Below are 25,324 nucleotides of genomic sequence, written 5' to 3' on the forward strand. Positions count from 1 at the left end.
GTCCCGACTGGGACTCGGCAGCTGCGCTCCCGTCCCGACTGGGACTCGGCAGCTGCGCTCCCGTCCCGACTGGGACTCGGCAGCTGCGCTCCCTTCCCAGCTATGAATCGGCAGCTGAGCTCCCATCCCGGCTGGGACTCGGCAGCTGCGCTCCCATCCCGGCTATGAATTGGCAGCTGAGCTCCCATCCCGGCTGGGACTCGGCAGCTGCGCTCCCATCCCGGCTGTGAATCGGCAGCTGCGCTCCCATCCCGGCTGTGAATGAGTAGCTCAGCTCAGCCTGCTCACCACTCCCAGGACGCACCTCACCATGGGGGGAGCAGAGCTGCCAAGCCATTGCTGGGAGGGGTAGTAGAGGACAATAAGCTGCAGGATTACTGCATTGATTTGAGAAAACGAATACAAGTTCAATGTATCAGCTTTGAAGTTTGAGGATGAATTTCTCCTGGAGGCTGCAGCTACAGATCAGTGGAGGCTTGTTTCAAAAAAACATGAGCATATTATCATTTCAATAGCCTGCCCACAGATTAAAGCAGACTTGCACTCATTTCCAACTGGACTTACCAGGTCAGTGTGTATCTTGAGGTGTGCCTGCAGCTTGTATTTGTCTGGACTGGAGTAGTTACAGCCTTGAGCTGGGCACTTGAGGGACATGTTGCTATGTTTTTGGATAACATGGCGTTTCAGGCAGTTCTTGGTGATGGACGAGTAGCTGCACTGGGAGCAGAAGTATAAATGTTCCCTTGTGTGTGTTCTGACGTGCATGTCATAATGTACCTGATACCAGAACAGCTTACCTGCAAATAAATGCAGAATAGAAAAAAAAATCATTCACATCTGACAGCTACATTACCAGAAAACAGCAACTCATAGAAAGCGTTAATGGACAGAAAATAAAAAGGCAAGTCCAGGAGCAAATCCACGTGGAACACTTAAAGGGTTAGTTCACCTTTTCAAAAAAGATGAACACCCTACACCCTTTCCACCCTGCAGTCACCACTGTACTTGCCTCCCACGCTACCTGGGTATTGGTCCAGGGATATTATTATTATAACAATAATCATAATAACAATAATAATAAGAAGAAATCTCTGCTATTATCTCAGCAAGGCTTTCAGGATGGATCAGAGCGATTTTGATTGGTCAGTGTCAATCAGAATTGCTCTGACTCATCCCAGAAGCCCTGCAGAAAGTAGATAGAGAAAAGTGGGAATTTTAAACCCTCGGAACACTGCAGTGGCTGCCTAGTCACTGGTCACTGACAGCTCATCACCCACAAAGATATATACAGTAGAGGATGGGGGGGTGGGATGGGGGGTGGGGTGTAGGGTGTTAGATCACTGTTGTTTCACAGTTTCAACAGAACTGATCATCACTGGGCATTTATAATAGTCTGAATCTCCTCCTCTGAATTGTTACAATAGTACAGCCTTAACTCTCAGCGATTACCTTTTTTTAATTATTTTCTTGCATTTCCTCTCTGTCAGATGAGACATGTCACGCTGCAAGTCCACCTTTCTCCTGCCTAAATTCAGTTATCCCTGAGATCAGGAGGAAGACTAGCCAGCCTCTGTCAAGGCCTTACAACCTGACACTGGGCTACCATTTCTGCTCTTAATGGGAAAGAATACCAGTGAATAACAGTGTATGCTGCCACCCCTTGACATCCTATGCATTTCAGATATTAAAGTACTACAGAATTCCAGCAAAGCTTTAGGACAGCTGCCTGATGAGTGTGCAGCAGGGGCGGACTGACAACTCATGGGGCCCCCGGGCAATAGGGGATCATAGGGCCCGTTTCCTTGCCCAAACTCAAGAAAGCCTATGCAAAAGGTACCAGGGGCATCTCATGGGACCCCCTTTTTTTTTTTTCTTAAGTCCGCAAACGTGCAGACTACAACGAAAAAACCCGTAAGTGAATCACAAAAAAAGTGCAAGTGCAAAACACCACACGAAAAAGTGCACTTAGGGGTGTGCTTGTGTCCTACCCCTAAAGGGGCTTGGACCGCTTACCCTGATCCCCCGGGGCACGAAGCTCCTGACGGGGACAAGGTTTCCCAACTGGTCCTCCTGGCCAAAAGGCCTGGTGGACCACCTTTCCTTGTGTCCAGCCGAAGCCAGACACTCAGTACTTGGTCAGGGGACTCCCCCGAAGAAGAGTCCCCTAGGGATCAGGGGAGGAAGGAACCAAAAGGCCACACATCCTCCCCCTAAACTTCAGGGTAGGCCCGAGGACCCACACCCTACCATCCAGTGAAAACACACGCATAAGCAAAGAAAAAGTGACAAACGTGGGAGGTGTTAAATTAAATAAATAGAAAATAAAAAAGTGGTACCGTGCCAAATTGTGCACAGACCAGGCCCTGAGGCCCGTAGCAAAAATTGCCCTGGACTTAGCCAAAAGGCCTGGTCCTTAGGGCGCTGTGCAAAAAGAATGTAAAAACAATGACCATGTGCCATGTTCACACTGTGGGGTCCCACACCCAGGTGTTACTAGTGGCACCCCTGAGAGCGTCTACTCAGGGGGCACAGAGTTTGCGGACTTTCTGCCTCCTCAGCCCCTGGCCAGACCGAGGTAGATCCGTTCAAATCAGGAGGTACTGGGTCTTTCCAGTTTTCCCGGAGGAATTACTCCCAGGGCCCCAGCTTAACGTGTGGCGCTCCCCGGTTTCTGTCCCTCCGATACTAGCCTTCCGGACCCCCATCATACCAGTGAGGGTACTATACAACAGCCATCCCCGCAAAGCTAGAATGGCCGGGAGCACCCCCACTGGACACTGATAAGAACAGATACTACACTTGATCTTAGACAAAAGGCCGAGAAGCGATGAGAAGAGATCTCATGGGACCCCCTACTGACCCCAGGGCCCTTGGGCAGTGCCCAAGTTTCCAAATGGTCAGTCCGCCCCTGGTGTGCAGTGACTACCTGCTCTACCCAGCAAAGTCATAGATACCTTCTCCTCCAGACTTTCATTGTCAACAGTCCTGGAAGTCACACAACCTAGAAAATATCATGGGCCGTAAAGGAGCCGGGGAGGATGTAAACTCGGCAGTATAGGTTTTGAACGCATGTATCATATGCTGTGTATGTTAAGGGAAAAGCAACTGTGCATCAAGGGAAAGAGGCAGAACTACATATATTATGGGGGAGATTTATCAAACAGATTAGTGACAGAATTAGGCTACGTTCACACTAGCTCTGTCAGCAGGTGTCAGGCGTTTGGGAAGCGTTTTTAACGCTTCTCAAACGCCTCTGAAAATTCTGCACATGGCAGCACACAGTGCTGTTCACACGGAAGCATTAGCGTCGCATCAAAACTGACGCCTCTGGTCGAGTCAGGAGGAGTTGAAGCCTCCCATTCAAGTCTATGGTGCAGCTCCACAAACGCCTGGCCGGCATTTGCGACGTGGTTGCGAGGCGATTGCGGAGCGTTAATACCATTTAAACTTCATTATAGGAGTTTGTGGTGCAGTTTTAACGCTTGGCCAACGCCTAACAACTGCCTCAAAACCGCGCATAGGGCATTTTGGGAGCATTTGTGGAGCGTTAAAAAACGCTTCACAAACGCCTAACGTTTGTCAAACGCTATAGGGGCATTTGCAAGAGTTAGAAATAAAGTCAAGTGTGAACGAGCCCTTAGATAAGTCTTTTAGCACTCTATGCAACAGTTTTACTGTATTTGGGACCCCTGCACCTATAATCCCGGGCAGCCAACTGCAACATATACTATAATGCCAAAAGTATTGGGCCAGCCCTCCAAATCATTGGATTCAGGTGTTCCAAACCCCTCCATGGCCACAGGTGTATAGAATCATCACCTAGGCACGCAGACTGCTTCTACAAACATTGGTGAAAGAATGGGTCGCTCTCAGGAGCTCAGTGACTCCAAGCGTGGTCCCGTGATAGGTTGTCACCTGTGCAATAAGTCCATCCGTGACATTTCCTGGCTATTGGATATTCCACGGTCAACTGTTAGTGGGATTATAACAAAGTGGAAGCAACTGGGAACAGCAGCAACTCAGCCACCAAGTGGTAGGCCACGTAAAATGACAGAGCGGGGTCAGCGCATGCTGAAGCACACAGAAGTCACCAACTGTCTGCAGAGTCAATAGCTAAAGACCTCCAAACTTCATTTGGCTTTCAGATTAGCACAACAGTGCGTAGAGAGCTTGATGGAATGGGTTTCCATGGCCGAGCAGGTGCATCCATGCCTTACATCACCAAGTGCAATGCAAAGCGTCGGATGCAGTGGTGTAAAGCACACCGCCACTGGACTCTAGAGGAAGGTAGACGTGTTCTCTTGAGTGACAAATTATGCTTCTCTGTCTGGCAATCCGATGGACGTGTCTGGCTTTGGCGCTTGCTATGCAAATGGTACTTGCCTAACTGCATTGTGCCAAGTGTAAAGTTTGGTGGGGGGGGGGGGATGATGGTGTGGGGTTGTTTTTCAGGGGTTGGACAATTTCATGCTCCCAACTTTGTGGGAACAGTTTGGAGATGGCCCCTTCCAGTTCCAACATGACTGCACACCAGTGCACAAAGCAAGGTCCATAAAGACATGGATGAGCGAGTGTGGGGTAGAGGGACTTGACTGGCCTGCACAGAGTCCTGACCTCAACCCCATAGAACACCTTTCGGATGAATAAGAGCGGAGACTGCGAGCCAGACCTCCTCCCCCGACATCAGTGCCTGACCTCACAAATGTGCTTCTGAAAGAATGGTCAAACCTTCCCATAGACACCCTCCTAAACCTTGTGGATGGCCTTCCCAAAAGAGTTGAAGCTGTTATAGCTGCAAAGGGCGGGGCCAACTCTATATTGAACCCTAAGACTGGGGTGCCATTAAAGTTCATGTGTGTGTAAAGGCAGGCGTTCCTATACTTTTGGCAATATAGTGTATCTGTAAAGTTCTGAGACATTTATCACTGAAGACGTGGCAGAGCTTCACTCTAAACAGACCTATGATGAAGAGGTCAGGGCAGGCTTAACTCTGTCACAGTGTCATTTTAGGGCAGCAGAGGGAGGAATTTATGAATCATGATGTAACCTTGCAGTAAAATGGATCATTGTAACAGTGCTCACAGGATTCCTACTGGGTCTTCCATTCCCAAGATTTTTAGGACCTCCACTACCTCCAGAACTTCCAGAGTTCCCAAAAATGATGCTGGGCATGTCCTCTGACCATGAAAGTACTTAAAGCGGAGCTCAACCCAAAAGGAGAAGTTCCGTTTTAAGTATTGGTCCCTCGCTCCTCATGAGGAATTGGTCCCCGCTTCCACTGCAACCACCTAGGTGATCGGAAGCAAAAGTTGTCCTCCCTCCCCGAAGTCTTCTGGGACACGTGACAGGTCCCAGGAGACTACAGGACCATTCACAAGACGCAGTGCTACTCACCATACGCAGTGGGCACACAGCAGTGAAGCCGCAAGCTGGGTGCCCACACTTAGGATGACGTCATACGTCACTTCCAGTCACACGCATTGGCGCCATACACGCCGACAAGCAGGGAAGCGGCCAAATTGGTGGGCCATGAGCTGTGCAAAGCTGCACAGGCAACAAGGGGAGAACGGAGCCCACCAGTTGCAGTCCCGATGGTGGTGGCTGTCCCCGGAACTATGCCTGATAACTCAGACGGAGAAAACTTCCAGAAAGTATCCCCTATGGCTCGGGTGGTGAGTGAACTGTCACACAGGTAGACGGAAAAGGCGTGTATTTGCCACTTCATACATATATCAGCAGGAGAATATACACTGATTGACTGTCCATTTGTCATCAATTCATTGTAGGATGGGGACAATGTGATTCACTATCCAGGTGCAAGGCACCATCTATACATTACAAGAGACGGAGGACCCAGCAGGTTTCACAATGTCATCTACATGAAGGTGGTCTATAGCCCGCATGTTGCGGTGAAGAAACCCCTTGAAGCAGGGCCCTGCCATCTTAACCATTTGCCGCCCGCCCTATGGCCGAACGGCGGCCGGCAAATGTCATCAGCGTCCTCCCACAGATGCGCAGGCCGTGCTCCTGCAGAGCCGCGCAGCGGCGCGATCTGTCACCGGCCGTGTACCTCGGACACGGCTGATGACAGATCTGAGTACCGGCCCCCGTTGCCGGTACCATGTGACCTGCTGTGACCAATCACAGCAGGTCACATGACAGTTGTATACAATGGATGGCTTCATTCATGCCATCCATTGTATACTAGTGTCTAGCTGTGAATGGTCACAGCAGGTCACATGCACATGTCATGTGATTAGCTGTGGACAAATCACAGCTAAGCACAAAAAAAAAAAAAAAACCTGAATGAATCGATGTCATTCAGGTAAATGCTTGCTTATAGCAAAGTAATTCTTTGCTATAAGCAAATTGTGTAAAAAAAATACTGATCACTTCCCCAAAGTAGTACAATATTACTATGGTAACATTGTACTACTTTGGTCATAGTGAAATATGAAAAAAAAAAATCTTAAAAAAAATAAAAAAAAAATATATATTTTTTTTTTTCATACTGTCACCAGTCAGTGTCCCTGATCACCGCTATGCCAGTTATATGATGATGCTGTACTGCACTGGAGACAATATTTAAAAAAAAAAAAAAAGTGAAACTAATTTGTCTATTTCCGAAAAATTATGACAAAAAAAATACAACTTCAAAAAACTCGCCATGCCTCTTATGAAGTACGTCGGACTGTCTACTCTGCAAAAAGGGGTCATTTGGGGGATATCTGTACTGTTCTGACATTCTTGGACCTCAAGAAATTAGATCGGCTGTCAGTACTTCAGGATTGATCAATTTTCAGATCTATACCATAGTTTGTGAACTCTATAACTTTCCAACAAACTAAATAATACATCCTAATTTGGGTTATTTTCACCAAAGACATGTAGCAGAATACATCTCGGCCTAAATTTATGAAGAACAATTATTTATTTGTAAACTTTTATAACAGAAACAAAGAAAAACGTGTGTTTTTTTCAAAATTTTCGGTCTTTTTTTGTTAATTTAGCAAAAAATAAAAACCCCAGCAGCGATTAAATACCACCAAAAGAAAGCTCTAGTTGTGTGAAGAAAATGATAACATTTTAGTTTGGGTACAATGTTGTATGACCGCGCAATTGTCAAAGTGTGAGAGCGCTGAAACCTGAAAACTGGCCTGGGCAGGAAGGTGTACAATTGCCCGGTATTGAAATGGTTAATCATCTTTATCTAATTAAGGATACCAACAGTGATTCTTTCATGACTGACTCTGCATATATACATATGGGCATGTCCACTGTGAATCGGTACATGTTCACCACTCATCCATGCCCTGAATAGGGGCTGTATTGCAATCATCCTGTCATTATAGGGGCATCCGTATCCCCATATATATTTTCACTTTTTCACCCACATTACCTTGATTGGGTTATGGGTAATCTTGTCATTATATGGTGCCCGTTATCAGCCATTATTGCATAGCATTGTATCGTTTATTATACCTGATGGTACAATTTTTTTTACACACCCCCTACTGGTGGTGTAACCAATGTGTTGGTGCTGCAAATGTACTAGACAGGTTTCCGTCATTACATATCAGGGTGGATAAAAATCAATGATTTAAAAAAAAAAAAAAAAAAAATCTGATTTTTTTTATTTAAATCTGATTTTTTTAAATAAAATGCTTTTTGAGGAAAATATATTACCATCCAAAGGTTATTCCATCATGAAATAAAGATTAGTTTTTTAATTATGTAGAATAAGGCTGTATATGTTTAATTTTTTTGGTAAATAAATTCCATGAATCCATTCACAATGTCATGCTCCTCCAGAGGTTTCTGTAAGATTATTGGGCAGTTTCTCTGCCTACAAGATATTATCACAGATGATTGGTTTACTTTTGCAGTTCTCAAAACTGAATTTGACTCAGCGGAGATCACATGCCTCTTCTTCACAGCAAAAATGTTATAACATGAACAGAGTTAAGAAAAAGACCTTCATCCTAACTTCTACAAACCTATGAATACAGAATCAGCCCCTTCACTGCTAAGTTTCAAGAAGTTCAGTGAATAGAATAGAAACAATATTTTTCTGATTGTTTGGAGTGGAATAGATCTGCACAAGAAGAAAGTGAAACTAAGTGTGAGGAGGAAGGGGCTGACAGTCTAAGTTTCTTAAAATATATAGATTTTGTTTAACCAATTCCATACCGGGCAATTTTCCCCCTTCCTGCCCAGGCCAGTTTTCAGGTTTCAGCGCTCTCACACTTTGAATGACAATTGCGCGGTCATACAACATTGTACCCAAACTAAAATTTTATCATTTTCTTCACACAACTAGAGCTTTCTTTTGGTGGTATTTAATCACCGCTGGGGTTTTTATTTTTTGCTAAATTAACAAAAAAAAGACCAAAAATTTTGAAAAAAAAAACATTTTTCTTTGTTTCTGTTATAAAAGTTTACAAATAAATAATTGTTCTTCATAAATTTAGGCCGAGATGTATTCTGCTACATGTCTTTGGTGAAAATAACCCAAATTAGGATGTATTTTTTAGTTTGTAGGAAAGTTATAGAGTTCACAAACTATGGTATAGATCTGAAAATTGATCAATCCTGAAGTACTGACAGCCAATCTAATTTCTTGAGGTCCAAGAATGTCAGAATAGTACAGATATCCCCCAAATGTCAGAATAGTACAGATATCCCCCAAATGACCCCTTTTTGCAGAGTAGACAGTCGGACGTACTTCATAAGAGGAATGGCGAGTTTTTTGAAGTTTTATTTTTTTTGTCATAATTTTTTGGCAAATGAAAAAAATTAAAAAAATTATTTTCACTATATTTTTTTACATACTGTCACCAGTGCAGTACAGCGTCATCATATAACTGGCATGGCGGTGAACAGGGACACTGACTGGTGACAGTATGAAAAAAAAAAAATATATATTTTTTATTTTTTTTTTTTTAATTTATTACATTTTTTTAAGATTTTTTTTTCATATTTTACTATGACCAAAGTAGTACAATGTTACCATAGTAACATTGTACTACTTTGGGGAAGTGATCAGTATTTTTTTTTTTTACACAATTTGCTTATAGCAAAGAATTACTTTGCTATAAGCAAGCATTTACCTGAATGACATCGATTCATTCAGGTTTTTTTTTTTGTGCTTAGCTGTAATTTGGCCACAGCTAATCACATGACATGTGCATGTGACCTGCTGTGACCATTCACAGCTAGGCACTAGTATACAATGGATGGCATGAATGAAGCCATCAATTGTATACAACTGTCATGTGACCTGCTGTGATTGGTCACAGCATGTCACATGGTACCTGCAACGGGAGCCGGTACTCAGATCTGTCATCGGCCGTGTCCGAGGTACACGGCCGGTGACAGATCACGCCGCTGCGCGGCTCTGCAACCGCGCATGTGCGGGAGCACGCCAAATGGCATGCACCCGGAAAGCTAAAGCGCTTTTGATGCCGCCAAACGGCTATAGGCCGGGCGGCTAATGGTTAAGCAAATCACATCTGCTGGAATGTTATTGTTTCAGTTGAATAAATCTATTTAAATTGTTATTAAGGGAATGATTATTTTTCTCCTTCCTAAGTACAACAGAAAAGTTGTCCAAATATGAATGATTAACCTATTAAACTGGGGATAAAAAAACTAATATAAAAAGTTGTTATTCTAAAAATCTTCATCTACTTGTATATTAAAGTTATACCAGCAAGAATTAGTCTTTATGTAGAAAACTAGGATTTAAATCAAGCCTTACTGACTAGTGATTTAAATCGTGATTTAAATCAGTTTGATTTAAATCAAATCCACCCTGGTACATATGCAACACATTTATATTAAGACCGGTCTTGATGTTGCTTTTATGTGATTTTAGGTCTTTTTGTATTATCTCATACTGAGGTGATGGTGAACCAGGGTATTTACCCTATTGTCTAAAACTATTGTGTAATAAAGCATAATTAACTATTCTGAGTATCGCATTTTGCCAATGATGTAACCACTTTTTTGTGAATCTCTTTTCACAACCCCCCCTCTTTCTAAATGTATGTTTTTTGGTTACTGGGCAGACCATTATTGGTTGATAACAATATATTTATGAACCTCTACCTTCTCTTATTCTTTGGGCCCACACTTAGGATGCCTGCGCCGGTGAGCAAGGACAGTCTGTGAAACAGGCTGTAGGGAATACATCGCTGGATCGTGGGACAGGTGAGTGGCTGGGCTTTTTTTTTTTTTTTTTTTTTGTTAGGCTGCTGACTTTTTTTTCTTTTTTTTATTTGACTGGACAAGCACTTTAAGCACCAGCCTGTAAACCTTTAACTGACAGGTCCGTACATTGTACAATTGTGTCCATTCTCCTTCCCTTCTTGCTGACCCTGAGACAATGTCTAAAACATCACTTCGGGGTCCCCCTTTCAATATCCCCAGGCTGAGGAAGAATCTAACACAGTGTGATCTGCACTACATTAGATTCATTGCAGGAGAGGCGAGGCATCAGGAGTCCTATGTTCCCTGGATGTCTCATTAAAGAGAACCGGTCACAAAAAAATTGTCATATAAAGGGACTTACTGTATGGGATGGAAAAAAAAATGTTAAGTAAAAACAAAATAAGTTCCTAAAATCCCTACAAGAAAAAATTTTGAGCACCCCCCCCTAATGTAAATGCAAGCATCAGAGATGCCTATGCATGAAAAGTTGATTGCGAAACAGGTTAGATACTGCAAAGCATGCCTGAGTGAGAGCAATCATTCTAGCACCAGAGTTATTGGGCAGCTCAAAAATGACTGTAGGGGCTTTTCAAACGGCACTTATGGAAAATACAGTTTACTGAAGTTTGTCACCATTTTACAGGCACATGCAATTTTAATGTTTGACATGTTTGGTATCTATTTACTCAGCACAACCTTATCTGCTATATTTTACCAAAAATGGGTACTTTATTACGTTTGTGTGCCCTAAAGTTAACTTAAGGGTATGTTTTAATGAAATTTTAGACCTCTATGCTAATATCATGTAACAAACAATTAGAAGTACCACTATATTTATTCTCTACGGTGTCTGCTTTCAGAAAATATAGGTTTTAGGGGGTTTATGCAATCTTCAGGGCTAAAATTATTTTTTAAACGTGTGAAATAAACAAAAAATGCACTGGCAGCTCAAGGGTCAAAGTGGCTGTTGCTGTGTTTGATCACCAACTACCCGAGTGTGATAATGCTATACCTGCCAACTACTTGTTTGTTGCTGACCCTGACAACTCACACTTGAAGCCCTCACCCTAGAAGACCCATGCTCGGACCTGACTAATCCCACACTTGTCACTTAACAAGACCCTTGCCTGGACCTGACTACTTTCTTGCTTGCTGCCCACCAAGCCCCTTGCCAGGACCTGATTGACTACTCTCTTGCTTGCTTCCTACCAAGACTCCTGCTTGGACCTGGCTACTCTCTCACTTACTGCCTGCCAAGACCCTTTCCTGGACCTGACTATTCTCTTGCATGTCACCCACCAAGACCCTTGCCTAGACCTAGCTATTCTCTCACTTGCCAAACAAGACCCTCACCTGGATCTGACTACTCTCTTGCTGGCTTGCTGCCCACCAAAACCCTTGCCTGGACCCATCTACTCGTACTTGCTGCCTGCCTAGACCTCTGCCCCGATCTTACCATCCTCATAACCTGATGACTTGTGAACAGCCTCCTCTTGGTAGGGCAATACGACCTGGTGTCAGTTTGCAGAAAAAACAAAACAGTGCCACTAGGATCTCAGGCTCATCATGTCTTGCAAGTTGCTCTGGTAAAGACCAACTGTCACTTAGACCCAGCTCCTCGGTTGAGTCCATGTCACATACCAGGGGGCACCGAAACAGTCACATTATCCGTTTCACTGCTGCTGCTTAGCATGGCCTTGCCATGTGAAACAGTTGATAAAGCGTCCCCTATAGGTAACATTCCATGCACTCTGCCTACAGAGTGCTATGGCAAAGCAGAATTGAAGTTTCAAAACACTGCCCCGTTCTCAGCTTTTTTTTCTTGCTTTGCACTTGTGTGGTTCACTTTTGATGTTTCAGGTGCATAATCATTTATTCCAATGTAAGATGGTGTTATCCCCAATAAAACCCTAAGATACCATAAGGAAAATTTGTCTTAACTTGGGATGTACCGGTAACGGCATCAGTGCCGATACTAGGCATTCACATGAGTAGCAGTACTTGTGCAAATGCACAGATACCTGAAACTGATACTGGACGTGATGTCAGCGTGGAGGCGAAGAGGGCTATGTTCCCCACATGGTTAAGGTGAGTGCCGACATGTCCCTCGCTGACTGCTGTACTTCTGTCGGCGCGTAATGTGTCTTGCTGTACTTCTGGCAGTCCCAGTGCATGCGTCTTGCTGTACTTCTGGCAGTCCCAGTGCACGCCCCTTGCTGTACTTCTGGCAGTCCCGTTGCACGCCCCTTGCTGTACTTCTGGCAGTCCCGTTGCACGTCCCTTGCTGTACTTCTGGCCGTCCCGGTGCACGTCCCTTGCTGTACTTCTGGCCGTCCCGATGCACGTCCCTTGCTGTACTTCTGGCCGTCCTGGTGCACGTCCCTTGCTGTACTTCTGGCCGTCCTGGTGCACGTCCCTTGCTGTACTTCTGGCCGTCCTGGTGCACGTCCCTTGCTGTACTTCTGGCAGTCCTGGTGCACGTCCCTTGCTGTACTTCTGGCAGTCCCGGTGCACGTCCCTTGCTGTACTTCTGGCAGTCCCGGTGCATGTCCCTTGCTGTACTTCTGGCAGTCCCGGTGCATGTCCCTTGCTGCAATTCTGGCAGTCCCGTTGCATGTCCTTTGCTGCACTTCTGGCCATCACGTTGCATGTCCCTTGCTGTACTTCTGGCAGTCTCAGTGCATGTCCCTTGCTGTACTTTTGGCAGTCCCGGTGCATGTCCCTTGCTGTACTTCTGGCAGTCCTGGTGCATGTCCCTTGCTGTACTTCTGGCAGTCCCGTTGCATGTCCCTTGCTGTACTTCTGGCAGTCCTGGTGCATGCCCCTTGCTGTACTTCTGGCAGTCCCGTTGCATGCCCCTTGCTGTACTTCTGGCAGTCCCGTTGCATGTCCCTTGCTGTACTTCTGTTCATGAGTGCTCAGTCCTGTTAGATGTCCCTTGCTCTACTTCTGGCACTGAGTCCTGTTACATGTCTCTTTCTGTACTTCTGTTGGCAAGTCCTGTCCTGTCCCTAAAAATAGGTATCGGTATTGGTACTGGCGAGTACTTGAGGAAAAGTATCGGTACTCAACCTTAAAGTGGTATCGGTGGATCCCTAGTTTTAGCATAGAGGTGTAAATGTAGCCAACAACACAGATGTAACAAATGTCCCTGAAAGTTTCTTGTAACAGAGAGAAAGTTTCATACTCACTAAATGTCAATGTCTTATCTGTAGAAAAAGAGCTAAAAAAAATCTGCTCTCTCTGGTACTGAACTCCCTTGGAACCAAAAACCATATTTCTGCAAATATCAGATAATGTTGGAGATGCTTTGATGAACTCTGCAGTTTATACACATCCGGTAGGATAGTAAAGCAATGGAACCTTTTGGACCTTAATCTTATCTCCTTACAGCAGTGTATCTCTGATGTCCAGGCCCGGGTGGCTCTTCTGTCAATAATATCAAAAGAACCATCTAAAATCAAAAAGGCATCCTGAGGCGTTGCTTCTTAGGAGCCAGAATGTCAGTTTCTCAACCCTGGAAAACAGACAGAACCCCTTTATTCCCAGCGGAGTGGGTGAATGATTTTACATCAGAACTGTATATCTGTCCTCCTTCAGCACTGACGCTCAGATCTGACAGATGCTGGAAATGGAGTGTGTACGCTGCCCCAGACTGAAGCAGAATAGATTTTTTATTTTGTCATTCAATAAGTTCAGTGGTGTATTTAGGCTTTGTGCTGCCCTAGGCAACACAAAAATTTTACTCCCCCCCCCCCCCCCCCCCATGGAGAGAGCCTAACACCAACCAACACCACCCCCCTCCCCCGCAGAGAAGGCCTAACACCAACCACCACCACCTCCCTCCATACACTGGCCACCCCCCCAGCGAGGGAGAAAGACACTCACCTTCACAGCTCAAACCATCCGCTGGAATGAGAGTCAGGCTCTGCATACACCGTCCAGCAGCCCTTCTCAGAGCCCACCTGCTCCCCATGCTGCGTGTCACTTCTGTCCCCCTGAAAAATGCCGCCCTAGGCAAATGCCTTGTTTGCCTTGTAGTAAATACACCCCTGAATAGGCTTATTCATTTTTGTGACAGGAGATCTGCATTAACCAGATCAGCTCTAGAGCATTCTTTTTTTTTTTTTCTTTTTTTTTGCACACATGTAAAAATCTGCACTTTTGCCCATAAAATTACCTAAAACCCCCATAACCTTTTACATTTTCTCAAAGCAGAGGACCTGTAGAATAAAAAGATAGTATTTTCAATTATTTATGTCACGCAGTATTTGTGCAACTGTTCAAACGCATATTTTCGGGAAAAAATAGAATAAAATTAATTTTAATGCAATAGGTTTGGTAAAATATAAAAGATGGGGTTGCATTGAGAAAATACCAAGTAGATACCAAACATGTCAAGTCGTAAAATTGAATGCCCCCGTGATATCGCAAAAAAAAAAAAAACTACGGTACCCAAAAATCTCCACAGGTAATGTTCTAACAGCCAGTTTAGAGTTAGTGTGATCCATGGTGCTAGAATTATTGCCTTCACTCGGATATTCGCAGTAAGACCTCACATGTGCGAAACAATAGTGGTTTGCATACAAGTGCGCAAGCTGTGCCTTCATTTGCATTTGTGGGTGTGTACAGGGCAACAGGAGTTAGGGTTAACGCGTCTTTTGTTTTTATTAAAAGATAAGTTCACCTTTCATAACATGTTACACCGCTCAGATCAGTCCTTGGAGTCGGGTGTATATAGGATGGCCTCAGCTGCCAGTCCAGGCACCCCCACCAGACGCATTTCGCCCCGCTCACCGGGGGGCTTGATTAGAGGTGGGGCAATATGCGCGAAAGGGTGTGGGCGGAGCAGCGTCTGAGGCCATCCCATATACACCGGACTTCGAGGACTGATCTGAGCAGTGTGCATTCCCCTATCACACACAGTTAGCCCTGGTTCACACTGATGAGGTGCGGAATTTGCAGCGTTTTCTGTGTGAATTCCGCACCGCATCAGAATCATGCGAACCGCTGTGGGTGTGCACGTTAACACCCCGAAAGTGGTCCGCAAAACACGTTGCGATGTGCAGAATCGGATCACATAGGTGTGAATATCCATGCGATCTGATTCTAGCGTGGACCCAAAAAAGGGTCCTGCACATTTTTGGTGCGGGTGCGGTGCGATTAGACCGATACAAAATGTATGGCTCCAAATCGCACTCAAAATCGCATGTGATGTGCACAGGAATGTGGTGCGGTTCCTGTGCGAATCACATGTGATATACCGCACCGCATATATGTGAACTCGGGCTTAACTCATGGATGCTGCTCCCACTTCCAATGTCTGCTTCCTGGCTTGGAGTGGCACCATAGGATCTCTCACATGGTCTGAGGTTACATCATATTACACGTTATACCCATATTATGAATAGACTGGCCCCTGCTTTGATAGCTAGTGGGGGATCATCTCTTCTCAGCCCGCCCACATGGCCGCATCATTTTTTATTTATGTATTTCAGGTGCTTATATAGTGCTGTCAATTTGCGCAGCGCTTTACTTATATATTGTACATTCACATCAGTCCCTAACCCTCAAGGTGTGTACAATCTAAGGTCCCTAACTTACATTCATACATACACATACTAGGGACAATGCAGACAGGATCCAAGTCACCTACCAGTATGTCTTTGGAGTGTTGGAGGAAACCGGAGGAAACCCAGGCAGGCACAGGGAGAACATGCAAACTCCAGGCAGGTGGTGCCGTGGTTGGGATTCGAACCAACGACCCTAGTACTGCCAGGCGGAAGTGCTAACCATTTAGGCACTGTGCTGCCCATTCATTGACAGTACTCTGTGAATGAGAACCTAAAAGTCCTGACAGCCTTCAGCTGTGGAGCGCCGTGGTAAGTCATTGATTCTTGCTGTCAGTGTATCTGCTTATCCGTACATCCCATTCGGGCAAGCAGATATACTGACAGGTTTGCAGGAGACCTGCATGGCACCAGTGATCTTCTGAGAGCTGGTGCAATGGCTGCAACAAATAATAAATGCACATTTTATTACCTGCAAAAATGTGCATTTATTATTTTTTTTAGCAGAAGATGAACTTATCCTTTAATACATTTTATAATTTTATTTAAATTTTTTTATTTTATTTAACTGCATTGCTATCACAATGGGTTAACAAACTTCCATGTGATAGAATTAGGTAGCTGGCAGGTACTCTTTATTAGACCCTCCCCTGCCCTTCCAAAGCAGCTAACCAAACATCGAGTGTGCTTGGATAGCGGCTTCCTTGGCTGTAACAGCCAGGGAATGAAACCCGAACTAAATCATTGTTGCCTCCAACTGCATTTCCTGCAGAAGAGATCAAAAAATGGATGTTCCTCAGTCCCCTCCCGCTTGCCATCCTGAAGCCTTCCAATGGGATCCTGGGCTCCTGGGAAGGGTGGAAGAGCTTGATAACCACTAAAGGAAAGGGGGGGAGGGAGAGATTGGGGCAGAGATACCGGTGCAGAAATGGAGGGACTGGACCCCACACTCTAAAAGGGATCACCCGCATAGCCGCCTGGTTCACTTTTGCTTTATAGCAAGCAGGGAGCCAGCTGAAGAAATGGCGCACAAGCATACGGCTGTCACTGCAGCTGGGAACTTGTGCGTAACACTCCACTCTCTGGGACGTACTACATACATGCAAAGAAGTAGTTAAAGAAAAATTAAAAGTTACTCCAAATATCCTGGCCACCCCTCTGGACCCCGCTGCACATAGCAGCCATGATACCCCATGCTGCTAGTGTCGCAGTCCGTTCACATTACACACCCCAAGACTGAGTATCCTTCATAATACCCACAATGGCGAGCACTTGTTGGTCTACACAATTATCTGACTGGACTGACCAATGAGAAGCGCTTCTTTCTTCTGGGATACCTTGCCAAAAGAAGCAGCCTCAGATGAGCTTCCCGTAGGTCAGCATGATCAAAAAGGTCAGCTGATCAATGAGCCACTGCAAACATTCTCCCTCCTAGATTGTAAGCTCCCATGATCAGGGCCCTCCTATCCCTCTTGTATTGAACTGTATTGTTGCTGTATTGTCTCCCGTTATATTGTAAAGCGCTGAGCAAACTGTTGGCGCGATATAAATCCTGTATAATAATAATAATATAAATCCTTTATAATAATAATATAAATCCTGTATAACAATAATATATAAATCCTGTATAATAATAATATATAAATCCTGTATAACAATAATATATAAATCCTGTATAACAATAATATATAAATCCTGTATAACAATAATATATAAATCCTGTATAACAATAATATATAAATCCTGTATAATAATAATATATAAATCCTGTATAACAATAATATATAAATCCTGTATAATAATAATATATAAATCCTGTATAATAATAATAATAATATATAAATCCTGTATAATAATAATAATAATAATAATATAAATCCTGTATAATAATAATGGATACGCACTCTGGGGCAATGGTATGGACTGCTACAATGGAAACACAGGGGATCACGGCTGCTATACGACTTTCAAATACCCTGAACTCTTTCATGGCTCATAATATGCAAATGTAGTCGGACAGTGACAACCCCCTTCACCTACAGTCCAAATGGTCTCAAAAGGAAATGGAAGAAGCATTGAAACATGTCTCACAGCTGGCCAAACAAGAGTGAAGAAGATGCTTGTTGCCCAAATATTACAAAGCATGATTAAAGAATGCTTAAACTGTGCCTAAACCCAAAACAGGCAATTCAATATATGCAGATTAGCAGTCTTTAGATGTGCTGGCTGCATTAGTTTTCTTAATTTAAGCAGTTTTCCCTTTATTGACACCTGGTGATGCTGCTAATAACACACTTCCTGTCCCTTCGTGTCTACACATCTTGAAGGGAGCCAAGGTTGTCACACAGACTTCAAATATTTCTGCCTTTGTTCATCTATTCCAGGGGCCTCCAACTGTTCTAAATGAAGGGCCAGTTACTGTTTGGTATCAGTGGGAGGAATAGTGCCCCATTACTGGTGTCAGTGATAGCAATAGTACACCCATTGTTGATGTCACTGGGAGGAATACTGCACCATTGTTGGTGTCAGTGGTAGAAATAGTAACCCATCAACGCTATCAGTGGCAGGAATAGTGCTAACAGTGGGAGAAATAGAGCACCTTTGTTGGTGTCAGTGGGAGGAATAGTTCACCATTGTTGGTGTCAATGGGAGGAATAGTTCACCATTGTTGGTGTCAGTGGGAGGAATAGTTCACCATTGTTGATGTCAGTGGGAGGAATAGTTTACCATTGTTGTCAGTGGGAGGAATAGTTCACCATTGTTGAGGTCAGTGGGAGGAATAGTTTACCATTGTTGTCAGTGGGAGGAATAGTTCACCATTGTTGATGTCAGTGGGAGGAATAGTTCACCATTGTTGGTGTCAATGGCTGAAATCGTGCCCCATCAACGGTGTCAGTGGTAGGAATAGTGCCCCATTGTTGCTAACCATCAGTAGAATAGTGCACCATTGCTGGTGTTGGTGGGTGGTATAGTGCTCTATTGTTGGTGTCAGTAGGAGAAATAGTGCTCCACTGTTGGTGTCAGTGGCAGAAAGAGTGCCTCATAACTGGTATTAGTGGCAGGAATAGTGCCTTATCATTGCTATCAGTGGGAGGAATAGTGTCCCATTGTTGCTAATCAGTAGGAGGAATAATGCCCAATTGTTGGTGTCAGTGGAATAGTGCACCATTGTTGGTATCTGGGAGGAATAGTGCCCAATTGTTTTTTGTCAGTGGGAGGAATAGTGCCCAATTGTTGGTGTCAGGGCCTGATACAGGCAGGCAAAGGACTGCAGTTTGCAGACCAGCGATTTATTCTATATGATATGCTGGATTGATGAGACTAGTAGTTTGCACAATAAAGGTAAGGTTCTTTGTGCTTTTTTTAAACTCACAGCAAGTGACAAGGACACGGCACTTCTATCACAATCAACAAGTAATTTCTGTACATGCTGAAAATGTCCTTAGCCTAAAAAACGCTAACTAATGTAGCCACCACATCTAAAAAAGATGCAATATATTACATTTTTATTTTTTGTACACTTGAATGCTTCTCACCAGCTGTAGAAAATGTGCAATGTTCAGGTCTATGTGACAGAAGGTGGTAGTCCCCATACATTTCTAACCCATGAAAGTATAAAAGGGCCTTGAAACCCTGCACCCTGCACCATAGGTATGTCCACTCTTGCTTGCTGATGAGAAATCAGAAAAGAGTTATGAGAAATGTTCTGTTTACAAAAGAGAAGCAGGTCATCCTGAAACCTGGATTTTCTAAAAACCTGAACTAAAGAGGAAAGCTTTTTCAACAAAAGTGGAAATCTTACCACAGTATTCACACTCCAGTTCCCCATAAACCTTCCTGATTTTCTGAAGTAAATCCATATTCAGCTGCCTCTTGTGTAGTCCATTCAAGATGGCCATAAAAGCTCCAGCTCCTCCTGAAATAACACAGCCCAGGTTCTGACCAGGAATCTGTTGGTGGGTCTCATTACTAACGTTCTCACCCATGCTTTCCGAGATGCCACTTTGATTAAACTGAACATCTTTCACCAAACTATCCAACTCTCCATCTCTCAAATGAGAGCTTTCAGCTGTGACATGACTGACTGCTCCCGGAACATTATCTCCTCTCTGTACATCTCCGAGATTAGCATAAAGATGATGATTCTCTTTTTCTGTCAAACAGTGTAAAAGTTCATCGCTTGACACTCCCTTAGAGACACTGGAAGAGTCTGCAAGCTTTTCTGGAGTGCAATCTGTTATATGATTTACTTGCTCGCTTCCAGCAAAATGCAGTTCCATTGTTTTTTCTGAAGGCAAACCATCATTGTGAGATTTCAAGTTCTCAGGCTGATCTAAAAGAGCTTCCTGCACAGGCATCTGTGGATCTAAAGTGGAAGGTGCGTTGAGGTCCTCCTGGGAGTTAGTCTCCATGTCCCCCAAGGCCTCCTGCTGGATGTCACTTCCAGGTTCTAGAAGACAAAAACTCTGAGAAATGGAATCATGAAGCAAACTTTCTTCAGCTACCTCAGGGTGGAAGTCTTTGATGTGAGCTTTTAGCCTGACGGTGCTCACAAATTTTTTAAAACAGTTCGAGCAGACATAGACGAAGGGGTGTCTGCGGATGTGCAGCTCAAGGGATTGGTACTTGGTGGCGCCATGGTTGCAGAGTTCACAAGCGAAGGGTCTCTCATCGCCGTGGACCAACATGTGGCGGTCACGTTCCAGTTCATTTTTGAATTTACGTTCACAAATGTGGCAGTCATAGAGGAGCTGCCGTTTCCCTTCCCTGGTGAGCAACCTCAGCTCATCGAAAGTCTCCTTTACCTTTTTGTCCAGCAGATTGTGCGTCTCTTTGACATGCTTGATCAGATTCTTAACGTCGGAATACTTCTTCTTGCAGAAGCGGCAGTGCTGTTTGATCTTCTTGTGAACTCGCTCAACGTGGACCTTCAGGTGACCTTTGCTAAGGCAGCTGAATGAACAGTGGTCACAACTGAACTTTTCCCCCGTGTGCTTCCTCATGTGGACACTGAGGTTGGCCTTGATGGCACTGGCATAGTTGCAGAGCGGGCACTTATAAGGCTTTTCGTTGGTGTGGATTCGCAGGTGGGCTTGCAGCGAGTGCTTGAACTTAAAGACTTTATTGCAGTATTCACAGGTGAAAATTTTAAGTTGGGTTGAGGCCAATCTGAAAAATGAGAAAAATTGGGTTGTTAAAATGTAAACTTTACCTTTGAACCCAAGACCCTACTTTAAAAATGTTTCATAACCAGCTTTGTCTATAAAACTTTTAAGAGTCTGGCTACTTGGAGAATAAGGCAAGGGTCAAGGAGGATAAGCAGGGTGAGAAGATACCAATTCTAAAACGCTTTCTGATTTGATGATGTGTGTTAGGCAACATTATATATCCTATTGTCAGAAACCTCCAAATCTGCAATAAATCCCCCACAATGCACAGCTTCAGCATGTTTAAAAAGACCCTGTCACCAGACCAGTCATTCTCACAACAGCATTCTCAATGGATTATAGTGCATTTAATGTATTTATATGTTATTTACCTCCTTTGTGTAAAGAACCAATAGCCCTGATACTCCATCTGGGTCCCGCCATCTTGAATATGTCAGGAGCCCCAGGAGACAAACAACCACTTCAAGTCTGGCATTTGCTTAACACTTATGCCATGCTATGTTACAGAGTATTCATGAATACAAAATTAGAGGAGTATTTTTTTAAATGCAAGCAGCAATTCCCATTTGTGCAAACAAGGAACATGTTGATAAGGGAAGAGAGCAGAGTGACAGAGGGGTGAGCTCATCAGACTCCAACTTCTCCTTTCAGCATCCAGTCATGGGCTAAGGAAGATACAAGATCTAGAATGGCCAAAACACACTTTTCCACTGGAAAGCGCTGCACAAACTGTTGGCGCTATATAAATCTTGTATAATAATTAGGTTAACACATACATCAGTTAGTAAAAGAAAGATTTAGAGGTTCAAATAAAAATTACTGTATCACCCAATATATGGCTTCCATCCAGTAGCCAAAAAATATGCAGACCAAAGAAGAGATTTGTGAAAAGAGATTCACAAGAAAGCGGCTACATTATGGACAGAATGCGATACTCAGAAAAATTTCCAAAAATTATGCTTTATTACACATTAATGATTGACACTCAGGCAGTCGCCCTGGTTCACCATCACCTCAGTATGAGAAAATACACACAGACCTAAAACCATTAAAATCACACCAAGACTGGTCTGGGCATTGGTCTTGACGAAGCTGAGTGAGATACGCCCATCGGCGAAACGCGTTGACGTCATACACGTCACTTCCGGTCATGCGCATTGGCGATATGCACGCTGACCTACAAGGAGGCAGCCATTTTCACATGCCATGAGTCATGCAAAAGCTGTCCATAATGTAGCCGCTTTCTTGGGTAACACATACATCAGCCTCCTCTCCCCTGAAGATGTTCCCTGGCACCTAAATGCAGTTGATTGCTGCTGATCCCCATGCAGCAATACCAATGTTGTCCCTGTCTCTTCTGTTGATATTGTGAGTACCTCAATTTGCACAAATAAATAGCTTTACTTGAAGGTACTACACAACATGGCTTGCCTTGCTTCTTTCTTTCTTTTGGCAATATTAACTGGCTGAACTGAGGAGAGATTGAGAGCCCTGCCCATGGTTACTGGAGCCATGTAGTGGTGGAAGGTGTGCTTTGTGCACCTCAAACTGCTGGTGTTGAGATTATTGGATTATTCAATACATACTGCACTGACCTCCTTTAGATTTAGAGGTCCACCTTCTTTGGTGGAAAGTTTGCACACCTGGAGGTGGTGGAGCACGTTGAGTATCTTATGTCTTGCAGAATCATTCACAGCACCATTTTTGCAATATTCTGAGGAGTTGGCACAGGGGTGGGCAAACGTTTTGACTTGAGGGCCGCAATGGGTTCATATATTGGACCCAGGGGCCGGACTAGCTGCTGGCCAGCCCAGCCACTACCATGCCATCCATAGTAAGTATAGTAATATTCCCCCATAGTAAGCATAGTAATTAATCCCCCATATAGTAATTCATCCCCCATATAGTAATTCATCCCCCCTATAGTAATTCATTCCCCATATTGTGTCAATTCACTTACCTTTGCTCCGCGCGTTCCTCTCGCCGTGTTCCCGCGCCGTTCCGGTCTTCAGGGCGGACTGTGAGAGGAGAGGAGTTCGTCACGCTGCCCCGCCTACATCCTGACAGCCAATGTTTGCCACGCTCCGCGGGCCGGATTAAAGAGGTCCGCCGGGCCGTAGTTTGCCCATTGCCGAGTTGGCATATCAATTTTATTTATTCATTGCACTAGAACACTTTATCCACATTATATTTTTGAGCACCAAGTTTCATATACAGTGGGTACAGAAAAGAATCACCCCCTTCCCCTTTAGAATAATCACATTTTGTTGCTTTGCAGACTGAAATGAAGACAGACACTGTTTTTGTTTAATCCAGTTGTATTTACTCAGTGCAACTTATAACATCCAAGGCAAAGATATAACACCAACATGTCAGAAAAAAACAAAAAAACAAAAACAGAATCACCGAGTTGTGATTACTTTAAAGTAGAGCGATTCTTTTCTATACCCACTGTATGAATTTAGATTTTTTTTATATTAATGTATTCATATATTAATTATTTCAATGCTCTTTATGTCTGGATAAATCCGAAAGCACTTAAAGAAGTTTAGTTACTTTTTGAATTTATTCTTATGTAATCTGTTTTTGCATATTAGAGTGCTGCAGTTCCTAGGATACAGAAAGAACTGTTAAAACATTATAGGCAAAGAATGCTTTCAGAAATATAAGTGATAGTTTATTTTTATCAATTAACAAAATGGAAAGTAAATGAACGAAAGAGAAATCCAAATCAAATCAATATTTGGCGTGACCACTTTTTACCTTCACAACAGCATCAATTTTTCAATTCCTCTAGGTACACTTACACAGTTTATAAAGGAACTCCGTAGGTAGGTTGTTCTAAACATCTTGGAGAAGTAACCACAGATCTTCTGTGAATGTAGGCTGCCTCAAATCCTTCTGTCTCTTCATGTAATCCTAGACAGACTTCATGGTGTTGAAATCAGGTCTCGGGGGGTGGAACCATTACTTCCAGGACCCCCTTGCTCTTCTTTATACTGAAGATAGTTCTTAATGACATTGGCCCCAAATGTATTCTGAAGCGGGACAATAACCCCAAATATACAGCCAAAAAAGTCTCCCTGTTGGTATGACATGACGGATAAGTATCTGCATGTATTTCTCAGCATTGAGGACACCACTGATCATGGCCAAATCTCCAACTCCACTTGCAAAAATGCAGCCTCAAACTTGGAAGGAACCTCTACCATGCTTCGCTGTACCGCTCTCCAGCCCTTCACCAGCAAACTGCCTCCTACTACAGCCAATTATTTCACATTTTGACTCATCAGTCCAGAGCTTCTGCTGCAATTTTTCTGCACCCAGTTCCTATGTTTTCCTGCATAGTTGAGTCACTTAGTCTTGTTTCCACGTCAGAGATATGGCTTTTTGGCCACAATTCTTCCATGAAGACCACTTCTGGCCAGGCGTCTCCGGACAGTAGATGGGTGTACCTGGGTCCCATTGGTTTCTGCGAGTTCTGTGCTGATGGCACTGCCAGACATCTCTTAATGGCAAAGGGAAGTAAGCATGATGTGTCTTCATCTGCTGCATTATCACTGCATCAATGGTCCACAGCATTGCCCATTTATTTGTGCTTCTTCAAATCATCTTGAACAGCACCATCTTGAAATCCCAGTCTGCTTTGATATCTTCCACTGGGAAAGACCTTGCTGATGCATTATAACTACCTTGTGCCTTGTTGCTGTGCTCAGTCTTGCCATGGTGTATGACCTTTGACATTAAACTGTCTTGACAACCTTCCCTTAGTAGCAGAGTTTGGTTGTTCCTCACCCAGTTTTAAGCCTCCTACACAGCGGTTTCTGTTTCAGTTAATGATTGTGTTTCAACCTACATATGAAATGGATGATCATTAACATCTGCTTGGTATAATTGGTAATCAGACACCTGACTCTAATCCTACAAAATCTTACTTTGTACAAGTGTAAGAACTGATGCTGGTTTGAAACCAAAGGGTAGTCACCCCAAATATTAATTTGATTTAGAGTTTTCGCCTGTTTGCTCGATTTGTAAGTTGAGAAAAACAAGCAATTCAATTATACATTTTTTAAAACATTCTTAATTTTACAGCATTTTTTCACATCTGGCTAAAATGTTTGCACAGTACTGTATATCTTCTAGACATAAAGCGAGGATGTTAGGCTAATATAACACACATTACCTCAACACAGGCCATTCTTTTTGAATGAAACCCCAATGCACGAAGGCAATCCGGTTCCCAAGTAGATGAGTTACAGCATACCACACACAGCACCGTAAGGCACTTTCATGTATTGTGATGCGCGGCATTGAGAAAAAAAAGGCCCATATTCATTTTCTATTTGGGGGCTACCTTAACGCAATGCATGTTAA

The 25,324-nt window shown here is 43.8% G+C and overlaps 1 protein-coding gene and 1 pseudogene across 2 annotated transcripts in view; both read right to left on the bottom strand.

Moving 5' to 3' along the window:
• The window catches only part of ZFAT (zinc finger and AT-hook domain containing), a 397,998-nt gene that overhangs the window by 242,572 nt on the left and 130,102 nt on the right, over window positions 1-25,324 (bottom strand). For both annotated transcript variants that reach the window (XM_089685952.1, XM_089685951.1), the window contains exons 7-8: window positions 19,585-20,951; window positions 565-797 (exon numbers count right to left, since the gene is read on the bottom strand). In XM_089685952.1, coding sequence (XP_089542078.1) covers window positions 565-797; window positions 19,585-20,951 — 1,600 coding nt within the window. The remainder of the gene's footprint in view (window positions 1-564; window positions 798-19,584; window positions 20,952-25,324) is intronic.
• Window positions 2,669-2,829, bottom strand: LOC149455737 (U2 spliceosomal RNA; annotated as a pseudogene).

This window comes from Staurois parvus, unplaced genomic scaffold, assembly GCF_062004578.1.
Source record: "Staurois parvus isolate SC_StPar_1 unplaced genomic scaffold, SC_StPar_1.0 ptg000389l, whole genome shotgun sequence".
Taxonomy (NCBI): Eukaryota; Metazoa; Chordata; class Amphibia; order Anura; family Ranidae; genus Staurois; species Staurois parvus.